Below are 19,718 nucleotides of genomic sequence, written 5' to 3' on the forward strand. Positions count from 1 at the left end.
CGTAAATAAACCTGGAAAGACTGGTGAATGGCTTTTCCCAAAGTCGTTTTTATACTCCTGAACCTGTCCCCAAAACTCAACTGTGGAACCTGTGTTATCCCATTCGTGTGGATGCAATTTTCAATGGCTCCACTTCATCGTTTTGAGCAGTACAAAGCATTGCATGCGGACTTAGAAAATGTTGTGTTATATGTTTCTGGAATGAAAAATTTTATTTCGCTCGGAAATAGTTTCGAAGCAGATGAAAGAGTCAATCCAGTCGAGTGGAACGAAAACAGTATTAGGTTGATGTTGCTTTAATAATGTAACTACTACTTCGCCTACCATAAAATTCTTAACATCCAGCTCAAATTAATTCAATGTTCCTACATTTGAATCTAGACCAAACTGTTTATCTAGATTTTCTAAAATTTAGCAAAAAAAAAAAAGTTTAAAGCTAAATCGCATTTCTTCAAGCTAAACGGAGAAAAAGGGAAATCTAGCTTGAAAAAAGCTAAAATGGCAACAGTGTTTATGACGGGCGTTGTGAAAGCAAAAATTGCTCACTATGAACTTTATCCGATTGCCGAACGCAAAATGTATGTAGTATATTAATAAAGTCTAGTACCAATTTCACACAGAAATTTGATGGAATCACAATTTTGTTTAATTAAATATTTAACTTTTCCTTTTCTTACAGGGGCATCATTAAGCGAACATCTGTCACCAGCCCAAAAAAAATACAAACAAGTAAAAACGGGACTGTCTTCGGCTGTGCCGAAGACTTCATACCTTTCATGAATGAGGCTGAACAATAATCTTATCCCGCTCGTAATCTCCGAATAATCGGATGTATAAGATAAGAAATATATAGTGAACAGATCTACATACCTTAACGATTTTTAAGATAAATATAAAATAAAAAACAGGTAGGTACTTTGTGCGAGGATGCAAATTTTCAGGTTTTTTGTGGTCTGCGTGTAAAAACTATGACTACGGATCACGTATTTCAACAATATATGACGTAAACGTAATTATTTGATGAAATTTGATTAATTTTGAAGCTTCTAGCCGTAAAAAGGGGGCAAAAATTAGAGTTTATATGGGGTATATAATATATATACCACCGATCTCTATGATTTTTTCAGACAACAATATATGCTATATACGTAAGCATATGGTGAAATTTGAAGCGTCTAGCTGTTAAAAAGGGGCAGAAATTGCGCACAGGTTCTTATCTGAACAATCGGTTGTATGAGATATATACTATATATACCACCGGTATCTGTGATTTTCTCAGACAACAATATATGCTATACACGTAAGCATTTGGTGAAATTTGAACATATCTAAACGATTTTTTAAGATAAATATAAAATAAAAAATAGGTAGGTAATCTGTGTGAGGATGCAAAGCTTCACATTTTTGTGGTCTACATGTAAAAACTATGACTACGAATCACGTCTTTCAAAAATATATGACGTAAACGTAACTATTTGATGAAATTTGATGAATTTTGAAGCTTCTAGCTGTAAAAAGGGGCAAAAATGAGAGTTTATATGAAGTATATAATATATATACCACCGATCTCTATGATTTTTTCAGACAACAATATATGCTATATACGTAAGCATTTTGTGAAATTTGAAGCTTCTAGCTGTTAAAACGTGGCAGAAATTGCGCAAAGTTTCTTATCTGAACAATCGGTTGTATGAGATATATACTATGTATACCACCGATCTCAATGATTTTTTCAGACATCAATATATGCTACACACGTAAGCATTTGGTGAAATTTGAAGCTTATAGCTGTTAAAATGAGGCCGAAATCGCAAAAAAAAATATATATACTATATATATATACTATATATATATACTATATATACCATCATATATATATTATATATATCACCGATCTCTATGATTTTTTGATACAACAATACATACTATATACGTAAGCAATCGGTGAAATTTGAAGCTTATAGCTGTTAAAATGGGGTAGAAATTGCGAAAAGTTTCTTATCTGAACAATCGGTTGTATGAGATATATACTATATATACAACCGATATCTATGATTTTTTCAGACAACAATATATGCTATATACGTAAGCAATCGGTGAAATTTGAAGCTTATAGCTGTTAAAATGGGGTAGAAATTGCGAAAAGTTTCTTATCTGAACAATCGGTTGTATGAGATATATACTATATATACAACCGATCTCTATGATTTTTTCAGACAACAATATATGCTATATACGTAAGCAATCGGTGAAATTTGAAGCTTATAGCTGTTAAAATGGGAGAGAAATTGCGAAAAGTTTCTTATCTGAACAATCGGCTGTATGAGATATGTACTATATATACCACCGATCTTTATAATTTTTTCAGAAAACAATATATGCTATATACGTAAGCATTCGTTGAAATTTGAAGCCTCTAGCTCTTAAAATAGGGCAGTAATTACGAAAAGTTCCTTATCTGAACAATCGGTTGTATAGGATATATACTATATATACGACCGATCTCATCAATTTTTTAAGGCAACAATACGCGCAATATACGAAAGTTTATGGTGAAGTTTGAAGCTTCAATCTGTTAAATTGGGTAAGATATTACAAAAATCCTCTTTTTCTGAAAAATCGGTTGTATGGAGGATATATGCTATAGTGGTCCGATCCGGTCGGTTCCGGCAAATGTCTAATCGGACACCCAAATACACCCGCTTACCAAATTTTATAAAGATATCTCAAAAATTGAGGGACTAGTTTGCATACAAACAGACAGACGGACAGGCGGACAGACGGACATGGCTAAATCAACTCAGCTCTTCAACCTGATTATTTCGGTATACTTAATGGTGGGTCTATCTATTTTCCTTTAAGGACTTACAATTTTCGGTTTCGTGACGAAATTAATATACCATTTCATTTTCATGAAAGGTATAAAAATAATTAAAATGGATAGCAGCAGTATCCTCCTTAACTATAAAGACAATCAAAATAAAATTCGTTTTTATTTCAACTTCACTATATGTCATTCGGGTTTAAAAATTGAGACGTCATTACTTTCGTCTTGGAAAGCTGCATATTTGCTTTAAATGTGCTTTCGAACTATGAAGTCGTTTTCACATGATTAGGTCAGCCAGTTAGGTTTTATCCCCCCTAAAGTATTTATTTTTATTTTACCAAACGAAAGTACTTCCAAACTCATGACATTGTTGCTTTTGAACCACTTCCCTGATCTAATAAACAAAGAAGTAATAGAAATTTTAATGTTATTTACAGCTACTAATCAACATGCTACAAGCTATTCAATATTTTTGTACGTATAATAAAATAATTAAAAAAACAAATTTTAAGTTAAGTTATTGAAAACAATACTTACATTAAGCAATAATAACACTAAAAGCTAGAAAATAATTAGGTAGGAGGTACTAGGTACTAGTCACCACACTCTTCATCAATCTAGGGCGTAGATCAGAAAAATAAATAAAAGCGTTGGACGCGTCAAATTTCTATTGATAGTCATCTGTAAGACCAACTAAACCTTAACTACGCTTCACATTTTTAGAAATTTCACGCGCCCAACGGTTTATTTAATTGGTTGATCAACACCCTAGGTTGATGAGGTGTGATATGACTAGTACCTAGGACCTACCGAATTATTTTCTAGCTTTTAGTATTATTAGCCCTGTTATTTTTCAAACGCGTATACGTTTACGTTCGCGCGTAAAAAAATGCTTATCTTCGCTTATGTAATGCTTAGAAGACCCATCTAGCGGCAGTGATAAAATAACTAGCTACAGAACAGGGTGTACCTAAAGGGCTGAGCTCAGGCCAAGGGGGTCACTGCTGTCGGACAGTGAACTGCCTCGAGCAAGAGCGGCTGGTGAGGAGGGTTTGGCTTAAAAGGCCTAAAGCACCCTGAGAACTTCCAGTGACAAGGCGAGTGGATGCCGCCCTGAATTAAGCCTCCACGGCCTAGTACGGGGTTGCTTCGAGGGAATACCTACCCAAGATAGGGAGGAAACTATACGACGTGGGATACACACTCAGGAAGGTAAAGAGGTAAATTATTGGTAAACTTAAGGTGACTGTCACATTAATGTTGAGCCCATGAAGGTCTTAATTAAGGTATACTGGAATCAACAACTTGGATATGTTTGCTAAGCGCTGGCATTCGGAAATCTCAGTACACGGCTTGACACGCCGTCGAAATGACTTTCCGGTTAATTTCCCATTCGTCTTCGTCCCGTTAAAACCTTGGTAGGTCATGGGGTACGTTCAAAGTCCGTCATAATTAATTTGGTGGTGTAGGTTCGGTTGAGATCCTCCCGATTAATACTGATCTGGCTCTGAACGCCGTCTTCATGAGGGACTGCGTCAACCTTCACGTGGCCTCAGAGTTGCTGATAACAAATCCCAGGACCCGATGGAGTACCAAACATAGCCCCTAAAGCCGCCTTCACAACTGATCTTTTTAATGCCTGTATGCAATAAGGCGTGTTCCCTCCCCCGGGGAAACGACAAAGACTTGTCCTATTGCTGAAACATGGTAAACAGCCGGACCAACCCTCCTCATATAGGCCACTGTGTATGCTGGATTCCCTAGGGAAAATTTTCGAGCGTATAATTAGTGAGCGCCTACAGCTGACTCTAGAAAGACCAGTTGGCTTATCGGATAATCAATATGGATTTCGCAAATCAAGATCCACCGTAGATGCAATACATACTGTCGTCAATATAGCTAGAGAAGCTATCTCTGGTGGCAAAAAAAAAGGAAGTTCTATGCACTGATTACGTTGGACATCAAGAATGCTTTTAACACTGCGAACTGGATGCAGATAATGGCAGCGCTGCAAAGCTTCGGCACACCAGCTTACTTACGCCGAATAATAGGTAGCTATCTTAAAGACAGAGTACTTCTTTTTGACACGGATCAAGGAGCAAAAGAGTACAAAATCACTGGAGGCGTCCCACAGGGATTTGTTCTCCATCCAACGCTTTGAATTGTAATGTATGACGGGGTGCTAAAGATTGATCTACCAGAAAACACGCAAATTGTGGGATATTCTGATGATATTGCAGTGGTAGTATTGGCCGAGAAACTGGACCTGCTTCAAGCATTATGTAATGACGCCGTAGCAAGAATGAAGGAATGGCTGACCAATACGGGACTGTAGTTAGCTAGCCAAAAGACGGAAGTGGTATTAGTAAGTCTTAACTGTCGGGGATCATCAAATCACTTCAAAGGATTCTCTAAAATACTCAGGAGTGCACATTGAATCTAATTTAACTTTCAAAGAGCACTTCAGAGCGGTGGGGGAGAAAATTACCAAAGATAATGGAGCACTTATGCGAATAATGCCTAACATTGGTGGTCCGACCGAAGCTACACGTCAGCTATTGTCCACAGTAACCAGCTCAATAATACTATTCGCAGCACCAGTGCGGTATGGATCTAAACGGACCCATCAAAAATATATATTAGCAGCGTACCGACTTGCTGCTTTAAGAATAGCAAACGCTTATCGGACGGTGTCCGACGATGCGATCGTGGTGCTAACCCGGAAAATCCCAGTGGACTTACTGGCAAGCGAAATGGCCGATCTGTATAACACTAATATCGAGCGACCATCTGAAGAAGCCAAGAAAAGAGCAAGTACACAAACAATAGCTAAGAGGCAAGAACGGTGGGAGGCCTCGACTAAAGGGCGTTGGACCTTCACGCTAGTTTGGAACGTAGCTCAATGGAATGAGCGGAAGCACGACGAACTGAACCACCATCTCACGCAGATAATAGTGGACATGGCGGTTTCAAAGAGTATTTAGGGAAGCGTAGGATATAGGAAGATCCTTATTGCAGTAGGCTCTTAAAAAATGAGAAATATGGAACGCCACCCTGAAGTAATGCGAAAGTGGTACCGGGGTGGGCGACGGTTCCAAAACGGGGCTGTTTTTTAGTCTACGGACACACGGTTGCTGCGACGGCAGCGATTAGGCATTTTTAAGCCCCCTCCGCAAAAAAACAAAAAAAAAAGGGTGTTGGTACCTAAAATGGGAGACACAAACCTCTGGTGGCCATAGCGTATAACATATAGCTAAATGGGTTGCGATGAATAGTGGACACACACCATTTGTTTAGGTGATATATAGAATTAGTGTAGAGGTGAAACATAGACACATATTTCAGATATATCTGAGTATAATGCGTATTGAAATTTAGTAGTACTAATTTTATGCGCAGCAATTTCACAGGTGTATTTAAAGTTTGACGCTTAGCAGTCCATATAAAGTTTAAGCGTAAACGTCTATAGATGTAAAAAAAGCACAGCTACCATTACTTAATGTAAGTATTGTTTTCACTGGAACTAAAAAATTTTTTTTTATTATTTTTTTTTTTCAAGTTTTTAGTCTTAACTGCCTATTATTTCTCATTCCATTTAGTTCATTTATGGACTCTTTTCTGACAATTTATCACAATTTAAGTCCTCGAACTACAAAGTATTTTGATGTAATTACTACCGGACTGTATGTAATATTTGTTCCAAATATGAGCCAAAACGGACCACAGACACGAGTATTTTTGATATCTCGATCCTTGCCGCACCTAGCGGGATTTTTTTTCATAAAGCGATTTCTATTTCTGTATGTAATATGTGTTCCAAATATGAGCCAAATCGGACCACAAATACGATTTTTTCTAACATCTCGATCCTTGCGCCACCTGGCGGTGATTTTTTATATGTCGCTTTCTATTCATGTATGTAAACTGTGTTCCAAATATGAGCCTAATCAAAGCAGAAATACGATTTTTTGAATATCTCGATACCTGCGCCACCTAGCGGCAATTTTTTCATAGGTCGCTTTCTATTTCGGTTTGTATTATGTGTTCCAAATATGTGCCAAATGAGACCATAAATACGATTTTTTTTGAATATATCGATCCTTGCGCCACCTAGGGGCGATTTTTTTGCATAGGTCGCTTTCTATTTCGATTTGTATTATGTGTTCCAAATATGGGCGAAATCGGACAAAAAATACGATTTTTTGAGATATTTTGATCCATGCGCCACCTGTCGGACTTTTTTTCTTATTATTGCATTGTCATTGGGGTCTACCACGTATCCCCAAAATCAAAATCCCCAAAATCAAAATCCCCAAAACCAAAATCCCCAACACAAAATCCCCACTTTATGTGTGAAATAAATTCAAATTAGGTTTAAAATCGCCGCGACCATACCAACTTTCTGCATATGCGGCCTTCGGCTGCGCTTATAAAAAATAACCCTGGGCTACGCCATGCCAAGTCCGGGTGTGTGGTATAACCGTGGCTACCGCCACGGTGATGTTCTTCTGCGTAGTACACGCTTCTGTTAGCTTGTTGGAATTAGAGCGACTAGCAGTCCTATATATGGATAAGTAAAAATATGTATTGCCAAAACGTGAATATATAGTTATACATACATATATATGAATGAAAGAGGAAACAGATATTGCTATTTTTTACACGGTCATGATGTTTATCATAGCACTGGGATTTTGTGTTTGGGGATTTTGATTTTGGGGATCTTGCTTTTGGGGATTTTAATTTTGGGGATTTTGAATTTGGGGATTATGTGTCTGGGTATTTTTTTTCTTTGGGGATTTTGTGTTTGGGTACTTTTTTTTTTTTGGGATTTCGTGGCACTCCCTTGTCATTGAGCTCTGAACTATATTCCAAGTTTGAAGCTTGTAGATTATCGGGCAGTTACTTAAATTTTAATTAAACAAGTAAGGAAGGCTAAGTTCGGGTGTAACCGAACATTACATACTCAGTTGAGAGCTGTGGAGACAAAGTAAGGGAAATCACCATGTTGTAAAAGGAACATAGGGTAACCCTGGAATGTGTTTGTATGCCATGTGTATCAAATGGAAGGTATTAAAGAGTATTTTAAGAGGAAGTGGGCCATAGATCTATAGATGGACGCCATTTAGGGATATCGCCATAAAGGTGTACCAGGCCTGACTCGAGAATTTGTTTGTACGATATGGGTATCAATTGAAATGTGTTAATGATAATTTTAAAAGGGAGTGGGCCTAAGTTCTATAGGTGGACGCCTTTTCGAGATATCGCCATAAACGTGGATCAGGGGTGACTCTAGAATTTGTTTGTACGATATGGGTATCAAATAAAAGGTATTAATGAGTATTTTAAAAGAGCGTGGGCCTAAGTTCTATAGATGTACGCCTTTTCGAGATATCGCCATAAAGATGGACCAGGGGTGACTCTAGAATTTGTTTGTACGATATGAGTATCAAATGAAAGGTGTTAATGAGTATTTTAAGAGGGCGTGGGTCTTAGTTCTATATGTGGACGCCTTTTCGAGATATCGCCATAAACGTGGACCAGGGGTGACTCTAGAATTTGTTTGTACGATATGGGTATCAAATAAAATGTATTAATGAGTATTTTAAAAGAGCGTGGGCCTAAGTTCTATAGATGTACGCCTTTTCGAGATATCGCCATAAACGTGGACCAGGGGTGACTCTAGAATTTGTTTGTACGATATGGGTATCAAATAAAAGGTATTAATGAGTATTTTAAAAGAGCGTGGGCCTAAGTTCTATAGATGTACGCCTTTTCGAGATATCGCCATAAAGATGGACCAGGGGTGACTCTAGAATTTGTTTGTACGATATGAGTATCAAATGAAAGGTGTTAATGAGTATTTTAAGAGGGCGTGGGTCTTAGTTCTATATGTGGACGCCTTTTCGAGATATCGCCATAAACGTGGACCAGGGGTGACTCTAGAATTTGTTTGTACTATATGGGTATCAAATGAAAGGTGTTAATGAGTATTTTAAAAAGGCGTGGGCCTTAGTTCTATAGGTGGATGCCTTTTCGAGATATCGCCATAAAGGTGGGCCAGGGGTGACTCTAGAATTTTTTGTACGATATGGGTATCAAATGAAAGGTGTTAATGAGTATTTTAAAAAGGCGTGGGCCTTAGTTCTATAGGTGGACGCCTTTTTGAGATATCGACATGAAGGTGGACCAGGGGAGACTCTAGAATTTGTTTGTACGATATGGGCATCAAATGAAAGGTGTTAATGAGTATTTTAAAAAGGAGTGGCCCTTAGTTGTATATGTGAAGGCGTTTTCGAGATATCTACCAAAATGTGGACCAGGGTGATCCAGAACATCATCTGTCGGGTACCGCTAATTTATTTATATATGTAATACCAGGTACAGTATTCCTTCCAAGATTCCAAGGGCTTTTGATTTCGCCCTGCAAAACTTTTTCATTTTCTTCTACTTAATATGGTAGGTGTCACACCCATTTTACCAAGTTTTTTTCTAAAGTTATATTTTGCGTCAATAGACCAATACAATTACCATGTTTCATTCCTTTTTTCGTATTTGGTATATAATTATGGTATTTTTTTCATTTTTCGTAATTTTCGATATCGAAAAAGTGGGCGTAGTCATAGTCGGATTTCGGCAGTTTTTAACACCAATACAAAGTGAGTTCAGATAAGTACGTGAACTGAGTTTAGTAAAGATATATCGATTTTTGCTCAAGTTATCGTGTTAACGGCCGAGCGGAAGGACAGGCGGCCGACTGTGTATAAAAACTGGGCGTGGCTTCAACCGATTTCGCCCTTTTTCACAGAAAACAATTACCGTCCTAGGAGCTAAGCCTCTACCAAATTTCACAAGGATTGGTTAATTTTTGTTCGACTTATGGCATTAAAAGTATCCTAGACAAATTAAATGAAAAAGGGCGGAGCCACGCCCATTTTGCAATTTTCTTTTATTTTTGTATTTTGTTGCACCATATCATTACTGGAGTTGAATGTTGGCATAATTTACTTATATGCTGTAAAGATACTAACTATTCTTTTAAAATTTGAATTTAAAAAAATTTTTTTTTTAAAAGTGGGCGCGGTCGTTCTCCGTTTTTGCTAATTTTTATTAAGCAGACATAAAGTAATAAGAGTAACGTTCCTGCCAAATTTCATCATGATATCTTCAACGACTGCCAAATTACAGCTTGCAAAACTTCTAAATTACCTTCATTTAAAAGTGGGCGGTGCCACGCCCATTGTCCAAAATTTTACTAGTTTTCTATTCTGCGTCATAAGTTCAACTCACGTACCAAGTTTCATCGCTTAATGCGTATTTGGTAATGAATTATCGTACTTTTTCGATTTTTCGAAATTTTCGATATCGAAAAAGTGGGCGTGGTTATTGTCCGATATCGTTCATTTTAAATAGCGATCTGAGATGAGTGCCCAGGAACCTACATACCAAATTTCATCAAGATACCTCAAAATTTACTCAAGTTATCGTGTTAACGGACAGACGGACGGACGGACGGACGGGTGGACGGACGGACGGACATGGCTCAATCGAATTTTTTTTCGATACTGATGATTTTGATATATGGACCAACCGTTATGCAATCCAACCGTTATGCAATCAAAGTTAATATACTCTGTGAGCTCTGCTCAACTGAGTATAAAAATTGACTCACAACGGCCGGCCGGCCGGCCTGTCATGTCAAGCTAAGTAAAAAAGTTTAAAAAACAAAAAACATAATATGTATAAGGCTTATTTGTAGCAACGATAAGGCCGAAAGTTAACTTAACGAAAATAATAAACGATCTTCATCACAAAATTTTTGGGATGAATCTTGAACGTCGTGGTAGTAGTAGCGTGCTCCGTCTTGGATACTGAAGGTCCTGGGTTCAATTCCAGAGCAAAACAACATCAAAATTCTTAAAAAAAAACTGTTCCAATTAGAAGCGTCGTTCCTTAGCTGTGGTTTGCCAAAACACTCCGAGCGTGTTTGTACCATGAAAAGCTTTTTGGAGAAAAGTCCCGTACATACAATTTGTAGGAAAAATTTAAAAAAAGGGCCTCTACGCAAATGGAAGTAGAAGTCTCTTCGGAGGTAAATCGCGCCTTGTATTTTGTTGTTCCAATCTTGACTTGACTCAAGGCTTTTGTAATGTTCGCAGCTATCTATGTAGATTCGCCAATAAGTTATTCATGCGCTTTTCGTTAGTGCCAGCATTTGCAGACTCACTCGCAACACGAAGATCGTTTACTAGTTCCAATAAGTAAACTTTTGGCCTTATTGACGCTACAAATAAGCCTTAAACACAAGAGTATATCTAAACAAGAAAGGAAGGCTAAGTTCGGGTGTAACCGAACATTACATACTCAGTTGAGAGCTATGGAGACAAAATAAGGAAAATCACCATGTAGGAAAATGAACCGAGGGAAACCCTGGAATGTGTTTGTATGACATGTGTATCAAATTGAAGGTATTAAAGAGTATTTTAAGAGAGAGTAGGCCATAGTTCTATGGATGGACGCCATTTAGGAATATCGCCATAAAGGTGGACCAGGGCTGACTCTAGAATTTGTTTGTACGATATGGGTATCAAATGAAAGGTGGTAATGAGTATTTTAAAAGGGAATGGGCTTTAGTTCTATAGGTGAACGCCTTTTCGAGAAATCGCCATAAAGGTGGACCAGGGGTGACTCTAGAATATGTTTGTACGATATGGGTATCAAAGGAAAGCTGTTAATGAGTATTTTGAAAAGGAGTGATCCTTAGTCCATAGGTGGCCGCCGTTTCGAGATATCGCCATAAAGGTGGACCAGGGGTGTCTCTAGAATGTGTTTGTACGATATGGGAATCAAATGAAAGGTGTTACTGAGCATTTTAAGAGGGAGTGGGCATTAGGTCTATAGGTGGACGCCTTTTCGAGATATTGCCATTAGGGTGGGCCAGGGGTGACTCTAGAATGTTTGTACGATATGGGTATAAAACGAAAAGTGTTACTGAGCATTTTAAGAGGGAGTGGGCAATAGGTCTATAGGTGGACGCCTTTTCGAAATGTCGCCATTAGGGTGGGCCAGGGGTGACTCTAGAATGTGTTTGTATGATATGGGTATCAAATGAAAGATGGTAATGAGTATCTTAAAAGGGAGTAATCCTTAGTTCTATAGGTGGACGCCTTTTCGATATATCGCCATAAAGGTGGACCAAGGGTGACTCTAGAATGTTTGTACGATATGGGTATCAAACGAAAGGTGTTACTGAGCATTTTAAGAGGGAGTGGGCATTAGGTCTATAAGTGGACGCCTTTTCGAGATATCGTCATTAGGGTGGGCCAGGGGTGACTCTAGAATGTGTTTGTAAGATATGGGTATCAAACGAAAGGTGTTACTGAGCATTTTAAGAGGGAGTGGGCATTAGGTCTATAGGTGGACGCCTTTTCGAGATATCGCCATTAGGGTGGGCCAGGGGTGACTCTAGAATGTGTTTGTACGATATGGGTATCAAATGAAAGGTGGTAATGAGTATTTTAAAAGGGAGTAATCCTTAGTTCTATATGTGGACGCCTTTTCGAGATATCGCCATAAAGATGGACCAAGGGTGACTCTAGAATGTTTGTACGATATGGGTATCAAACGAAAGGTGTTACTGAGCATTTTAAGAGGGAGTGGGCATTAGGTCTATAGGTGGACGCCTTTTCGAGATATCGCCATAAAGGTGGACCAAGGGTGACTCTAGAATGTTTGTACGATATGGGTATCAAACGAAAGCTGTGACTGAGCATTTTAAGAGGGAGTGGGCATTAGGTCTATAGGTGGACGCCTTTTCGAGATATCGCCATTAGGGTGGGCCAGGGGGACTCTAGAATGTTTGTACGATATGGGTATCAAACGAAATGTGTTACTGAGCATTTTAAGAGGGAGTGGGCATTAGGTCTATAGGTGGCCTTTTCGAGACATCGCCAATAGGGTGGGCCAGGGGTGACTCTAGAATGTTTGTACGATATGGGTATCAAACGAAAGGTGTTACTGAGCATTTTAAGAGGGAGTGGACATTAGGTCTATAGGTGGACGCCTTTTCGAGATATCGCCATTAGGGTGGGCCAGAGGTGACTCTAGAATGTTTGTACGATATGGGTATCAAACGAAAGGTGTTACTGAGCATTTTAAGAGGGAGTGGGCATTAGGTCTATAGGTGGACGCCTTTTCGAGATATCGCCATTAGGGTGGGCCAGGGGTGACTCTAGAATGTGTTTGTACGATATGGATATCAAATTAAAGGTATTAATGACGGTTTTAAAAGCGAGTGGCCCTTAGATGTATATGTGAAGGTGTTCTCGCGATATCGACCAAAATGTGGACCAGGTGATCCAGAAAATCATCTGTCGGGTACTGCTAATTTATTTATATATGCAATACCACTAACAGTATTCCTGCCAAGATTCCAAGGGCTGTTGATTTTGCCTTGTAGAACTTTTTCATTTTCTTCTACTTAATATGGTAGGTGTCACACCCATTTTACAAAATTTTTTCCAAAGTTATATTTTGCGTCAATAAACCAATCCAGTTACCATGTTTCATCCCTTTTTTCGTATTTGGTATAGAATTATGGCATTTTTTTCATTTTGCGTAATTTTCGATATCGATAAAGTGGGCGTGGTTATGGTCGGATTTCGGCTATTTTTTATACCGAGATAAAGTGAGTTCAGATAAGTAGGTGGGCTAAGTTTAGTAAAGATATATCGGTTTTTGCTCAAGTTATTGTGTTAACAGCCGAGCGGAAGGACAGACGGTGGACTGTGTATAAAAACTGGGCGTGGCTTCCACCGATTTCGGCCATTTTCACAGAGAACAGTTACCGTCATAGAATCTATGTACCTACCAAATTTGAGAAGGATTGGTAAATTTTTGTTCGACTTATGGCATTAAAAGTATTCTAGACAAACTAAATGAAAATGGGCGGAGCCACGCCCATTTTGAAATTTTCTTTTATTTTTATATTTTGTTGCATCATATCATTACAGGAGTTGAATTTTGACTTAATTTACTTATATACAGTAAAGATATTAAATTTTTTGTTAAAATTTGAATTTAAAAATTTTTTTTTTTAAAAGTGGGCGTATTCTTCATCCAATTTTGCTAATTTTTATTTAGCGCATATATAGTAATAGTAGCAGCGTTCCTGCCAAATTTCATCATGATATCTTCAACGACTGCCAAATTACAGCTTGCAAAACTTTTAAATTACCTTCTTGTAAAAGTGGGCGGTGCCACGCCCATTGTCCAAAATCTTACTAATTTTCTATTCTGCGTCATAACGTCAACCCATCTGCCAAGTTTCATCGCTTTAATTGCCTTTGGCAATGAATTATCGCATTTTTTCGGTTTTTCGAAATTTTCGATATCGAAAAAGTGGGCGTGGTTATAGTCCGATATCGTTCATTTTAAATAGCGATCTGAGATGAGTGCCCAGGAATCTACATACCAAATTTCATCAAGATAGCTCAAAATTTACTCAAGTTATCGTGTTAACGGACGGACGGACGGACGGACGGACGGACGGACGGACGGACGGACGGACGGACGGACGGACATGGCTCAATCAAATTTTTTTTCGATCCTGATTATTTTGATATATGGAAGTCTATATCTATCTCGATTCCTTTATATATGTACAACCAACCGTTATCCAATCAAACTTAATATACTCTGTGAGCTCTGCTCAACTGAGTATAAAAAAATGGCAATGCAAAATATGTTAATTGTTTTCTATACGCTCATACTGAATAGCATATAATCAAATTGATAAGTAGCTATTATCAACATCAACAGTGCTGTAATTTCTTTGTTTATTAACTTAGGGAAATTATTCAAAAGCAATAATGTCACGAATTTGGAAGTACTTTCGTCTGGTAAAATCAACAGGATACTTGAGGGGGGTTAAAACAAAATAGCTGACCTAACTATATAGGAACCACTTCACAGCTCGAAAGGACACTTAAGGCAAATATTCCGCTTTCCACCACCAAATTATTGGCGTATCAATTTTAAAAATTGGATGTCAAATAACCAAAAAAAAAAAACAATTTTGGCTGTGTTGCGATAGATAAAAAATTTGTTCCGAAACCGTCGCAACATAAGTTTCATATTTAGGGGCGGCTACGATTCGGCCCCAGTATCAACACTCCAGGCTATCTTTCTCAACTAAACTCGTGCTGTGAGTATACTCATGTGCATGAGTTTAAGTTCGCTCGGCACATTTACATAAGCGAGTGTGTTGTAATAAACACACGTGTGCATTAACACTTGCCATAGCACATGGTTAGTTGTGTGCTCAATGGTTTTTTGTGTGCCAATATTTCCAGCTCATGTGTATGAGTATTGGATTCAAAGCGCGTTTTTTCCTCGCACGTGTATGTGCTGAGCACGTGCGTGCAAATACAACTTAAATTTATCAATATTCCAATTTTAAGTTATTTGAGGCTAGAAAAAAATCGAGTTGGGAAAACGTGACCCTTGATTTGGTTCTATAGAAACAACTAATATATTTTTAGGTGACTGCACACATGTTGCGCCTTTCAGTCCTACCTCTTCTATATCTACTATATATTTGTGAAAGTATGTCTGTATTTATGTTTGGACTTGCAGCCTAAACCGCAGAATGGAATCGAACGAAATTTTGCCATGACATACCCTGAGTGCGTCAATCTATGGTAGGCTAAAAAAATTTTTCGGCAAGGGGGCGTGGCACCTCCCATACAACTGGAATTTTCGTAGTCAATATATCTGAAATTATTAAGGCTAGACGACTGAAATTAGGTGAGTGGTTATATGAGACCAATCCCTAGCCCTTCAGAAAAACTGGGTATAACGAAAAAGGGGGCGTGGCACCTCCCATACAACTGGAATTTTTCGTAGTCAATATATCTGAAAGTATTAAGGCTAGACGACTGAAATTAGGTGAGTGGTTATATGAGACCAATCCCTACCCCCTCCAGAAAAACTGGGTATGAATAAAAGGGGGCGTGGCACCTCCCATACAACTGGATTTTTTCGTTGTCAATATATCTGAAAGTATTAAAGCTAGACGACTGAAATTAGGTGAGGAGGTATATAAGACTAATCCCTACCCCCTCCACAAAAATTGGGGATAGCGAAAAAGGGGCGTGGCATCTCCCATACAACCGGGGGTTGTCTAATATATTAGTCTATATAGTACTGCTTTTATTTTATACCCGAACGACGTCGGGTACTCTGCTAGTATGTAAATAATTGTGGTCCAATAACTCAGTTATAAACTTTCAAATTACAACTCGTCATGACGAAAGAGTTCCGTGGGACTACGGTTGGAAAACGTACGCCTACTTGTTATTTTCTCAATTGACTTCAAAGAATTAATCCTATTTTGGGTCACTTCTCCCTTAAATAAAAATTAAAAATGAAATCTTATAGACATGGTGATAAAACGGCCATAATATTGGTGTAATATTTACAAGATACAGAGTCTATCGGATATTTGCAACCGTCTAAAACTTCCTACTTATTATCCGGAATCCAGTTAGGTATCTGGCGAATTTCTATCGGACACAACTCATAGTACAACAATTTATTGGAAAGTAAGCTTAAAAAAGTAAGATAATCTAAGTTCGGGCGAACCCTAACATTATATTCAGAACTGTGTGGTCTCATATATGTATACACATATAAGGGATACATTTAAAGAGAAATATTTCGAGCATTAAAAGATATGAAAGCTGAAATATACAACAGTCTTCGGTAAAAAGCTATAAAACAGTTATTGCCACAGAAACAATGTAACTAAATCTCGTTAAAATTGGTCGCGTTTTATTCTACTCTGGTATTAAAAGTTCCGTGAAGAGCTTTACTAAAAGATGATAATTTACAGCATTCTTTAAATTTCAAACTTTTCACTAACATAAATACATTGCAACTTTAATAAAAGTGAGCGTGATCGTTAATGAATTTTCGTAAGATCAATGTATAATTCGAAGATCCATAATTATGCAAAATTGCAAAGTGGTACTAGAGGCTTATGTTTCACGACTACAAAGCTTTTGTAATATCCTTCTACCAAACGTGGGCGATGCTGCGCCGATTGTATTGGTTTTGATTTATGGCTTGCATATCTTTTAAATCCTTTTCGTCTAAATGTATATGTCGTCATAAAGCCAACCTAGCTATGAAGTTTCATAACTTTGTCGGTCTAAGTTAACAATTATTGAATTTTTTCCATTTTCGAGATTTCGGAACCTATTTTTTTTTAAATTTGGGCGCAGTCGACCGACGATATTGTTAATTTTTCTAACAAGTTCTATTTATTACAGCAAGGATAAATTCCGTGCCAAGCTTCAACGACTTTGAGTTATATCTCGAAAAGCTTAACAATTTTCCTTTTTTATCGGTGCCACGCCCATTTTTCAAAATTTCCAAAACTTTATATTTTCAGTCATATAAACACCTTACTTATCACGTTTCATAACGTATTCGGTCCTTGTTAATGAATTATCGTATTTTTCCGCTTTTCGAAATTTTGATATCGATTATATATATTATCGAGAACACCATCGTGCCAAATTTCAACATTATATCTTTAACGGCGTTTAATGTGCAGGCTTAAAAACTTTTAAAAATTTATATAAATTTTACGAACCTTCTATTTTGCGACATAAGGTTAACCGACTTATCAAAACTCATCACTTTATCGGTCTTTTGTAATGAATTATAATATCTTTCCAATTTTTAGAACAAGTGGGCTTTATTGTGGTTTCTCAAGTGTACCAAATGTCGCAAAGATATCTTAATTGTTGCTCAAGTTATCGTGTTATTAGACGGACGGACGGACATGGTTCAATCAACATTTTTTCGATATTGATCCTTTTAATATAAGAATTCTATATCTATCTCGATGTTTTCCCTTCATGTACTACCTTTGTCAAAATAATGTTATAACGCTCTTGTGTACAACTACACGCTGGGTATAAAAAAGATATGTAGTATGAATATTCACCTACGTTTTTATCACTTATTAGCTGTCAATTGATCAACCTTTAGAGATAAATAAATAGTTGCCCCTATCAAAGAAGAGAACCAAACAAATAAAAAAAATTAATAAATATAAATTTCAAAAGCTCACTTGCAGACCGGCAAGTTATCTTTTTAAGTAAGTCCGAGCTATTTCTCGTGAGGGGTTGAACCAGGCGTGCACAACGTTAACAAACAAATTTTTTAAATGTTACTCATATAAAAATAAATACCAAAAATAACTTTTGTTTAATTATTATAAAAAAGGAAATAAAAAAATTCGTTTTTCTTTGATATTATGATGTTTGAGCTTTCTTTGGACAAGTTTTATGGAAAAAAATATTGAAACTTCAAAAGAAATTTTTTTGATATCAGCAGAACTAAATTTTTTCATTTAAATAAATATCGTGAAAATTAAAGAAAAACAAATGAAGGTAGAAGTATTTGTATGTGTTTTGATGAAAATAAGAGCCTTGGGTTGAACTCATAATTTTTTGGAAAATATTAAAATTAACTCTGACCTGAAAACATACCTAAGTTGCCGTTTTTAAAGTGGTCCTTAGTATTTGTAATTATTATAGGTGAATACATATGTACATACTACCACAGCTCGCAAAGACACTGGGGTCGAACACTTTACTGAATCTTCTTGCTTTAAAGGCCAAGTGCAGTTAAATTTTAATTAAAAAACCAAGCTTCATACGACATTGTATAAATAATATATGGATGTAATAACTAACACAATATGCCCCAAGTAAAACGAGTTCGCATTTCGCGGGTTTAACTTTCGCGTCAAATTCATGCAGAATCCTATGTGGAACTGAAAACGAAACTACTACTTAACGTATGCTTCATTCTATCATTACATATTGCATACACGCGCCAAATAGCAATACATTAACATAAATTTACACTTATAAGAATATTCATATGTATGTATATTAAATACACATATGAAATGCATGTACATACATTTATATTCACAACTATACAGTTAGAATTGAGACCGTGTCGCATCATGAAATATTGGCATGCATGTTGGATACAGCAAGCTGATAGTCAGTGCGCGGCCTTTACCACTTTATTTATATATCTACCAACTTTTTAGCCCATTTTCATTTTCTACCACCAAAGCCCAAAAATCTACCAACATTTGCCTTTGTAAGGAAATTAAGGAACGATTCTCCTTACTTAAAGCTTTTCCATTTCACAAGACTTCCATGAAATTCTTAACAACGAATAACGATCATTTATGTTATATGATAAGGAAAAAATAGTAAAGATATTTCCCGACGATATTCTTAAAGGATGGATAAAAATGGGAACTTAAAAGTGTCTTCTAGAAGAAAATTTGTTTGAAAATTTGAGTGAATAAATGTGCTCCTCAGTAATATTACCTCACAGTAGAGCAGCCGCAGGGAAGTCGTTCTCTATAATGAACGACATAAAAACCACCAAGCGTAATGGATTAAAGATATCAAGCATTTCCAAGCAAATATTAATAAAAGAGTATTGTATCGGACGGACTTTATTTCAGCCTCCAATTGAATTAATAAGATTTTATAAAAAATTTTAATTTGTAGAAAGTAATTTCGTCTCTTGTATTTAATAACACCCATATGGCGCTAGATTTTTCTTTTGCGTTTTTCTGACAATTTTTTTTTTTTTTTTTTTTGAAATATTGGTTTTTATTTTGAAAAAGTGCACAAATTCAATACAAGAAATACATTTTTTTATGTAAGAAATGTATTAGTCATCTACTCGCAAATATTTTCCTGCGCTCTTTTCATCCGTTTTTTATGAATAATTTTGAACGAAAATAAAAAGGTTTTAAGTAAACGATACACTGGAAAATTGTTGT

The 19,718-nt window shown here is 36.9% G+C and overlaps 1 protein-coding gene across 6 annotated transcripts in view; it reads right to left on the reverse strand.

Annotated features, from left to right (window-relative positions):
- LOC137240117 (neurotrimin-like) overlaps positions 1–18,651 on the reverse strand; it is a 2,444,277-nt gene extending 2,425,626 nt beyond the window's left edge. For 3 of the 6 annotated variants that reach the window (XM_067766051.1, XM_067766052.1, XM_067766049.1), the window contains exon 1: positions 18,391–18,651. In XM_067766051.1, the coding sequence (XP_067622152.1) occupies positions 18,391–18,448 (58 nt within the window). In that variant the 5' untranslated portion in view covers positions 18,449–18,651. The remainder of the gene's footprint in view (positions 1–18,390) is intronic. The other 3 variants (XM_067766054.1, XM_067766050.1, XM_067766053.1) reach the window with 2 other exon arrangements.
- Between the last annotated feature and the right edge of the window lie 1,067 nt (positions 18,652–19,718).

This window comes from Eurosta solidaginis, chromosome 2 (assembly GCF_040869045.1).
Source record: "Eurosta solidaginis isolate ZX-2024a chromosome 2, ASM4086904v1, whole genome shotgun sequence".
Classification (NCBI taxonomy): Eukaryota; Metazoa; Arthropoda; class Insecta; order Diptera; family Tephritidae; genus Eurosta; species Eurosta solidaginis.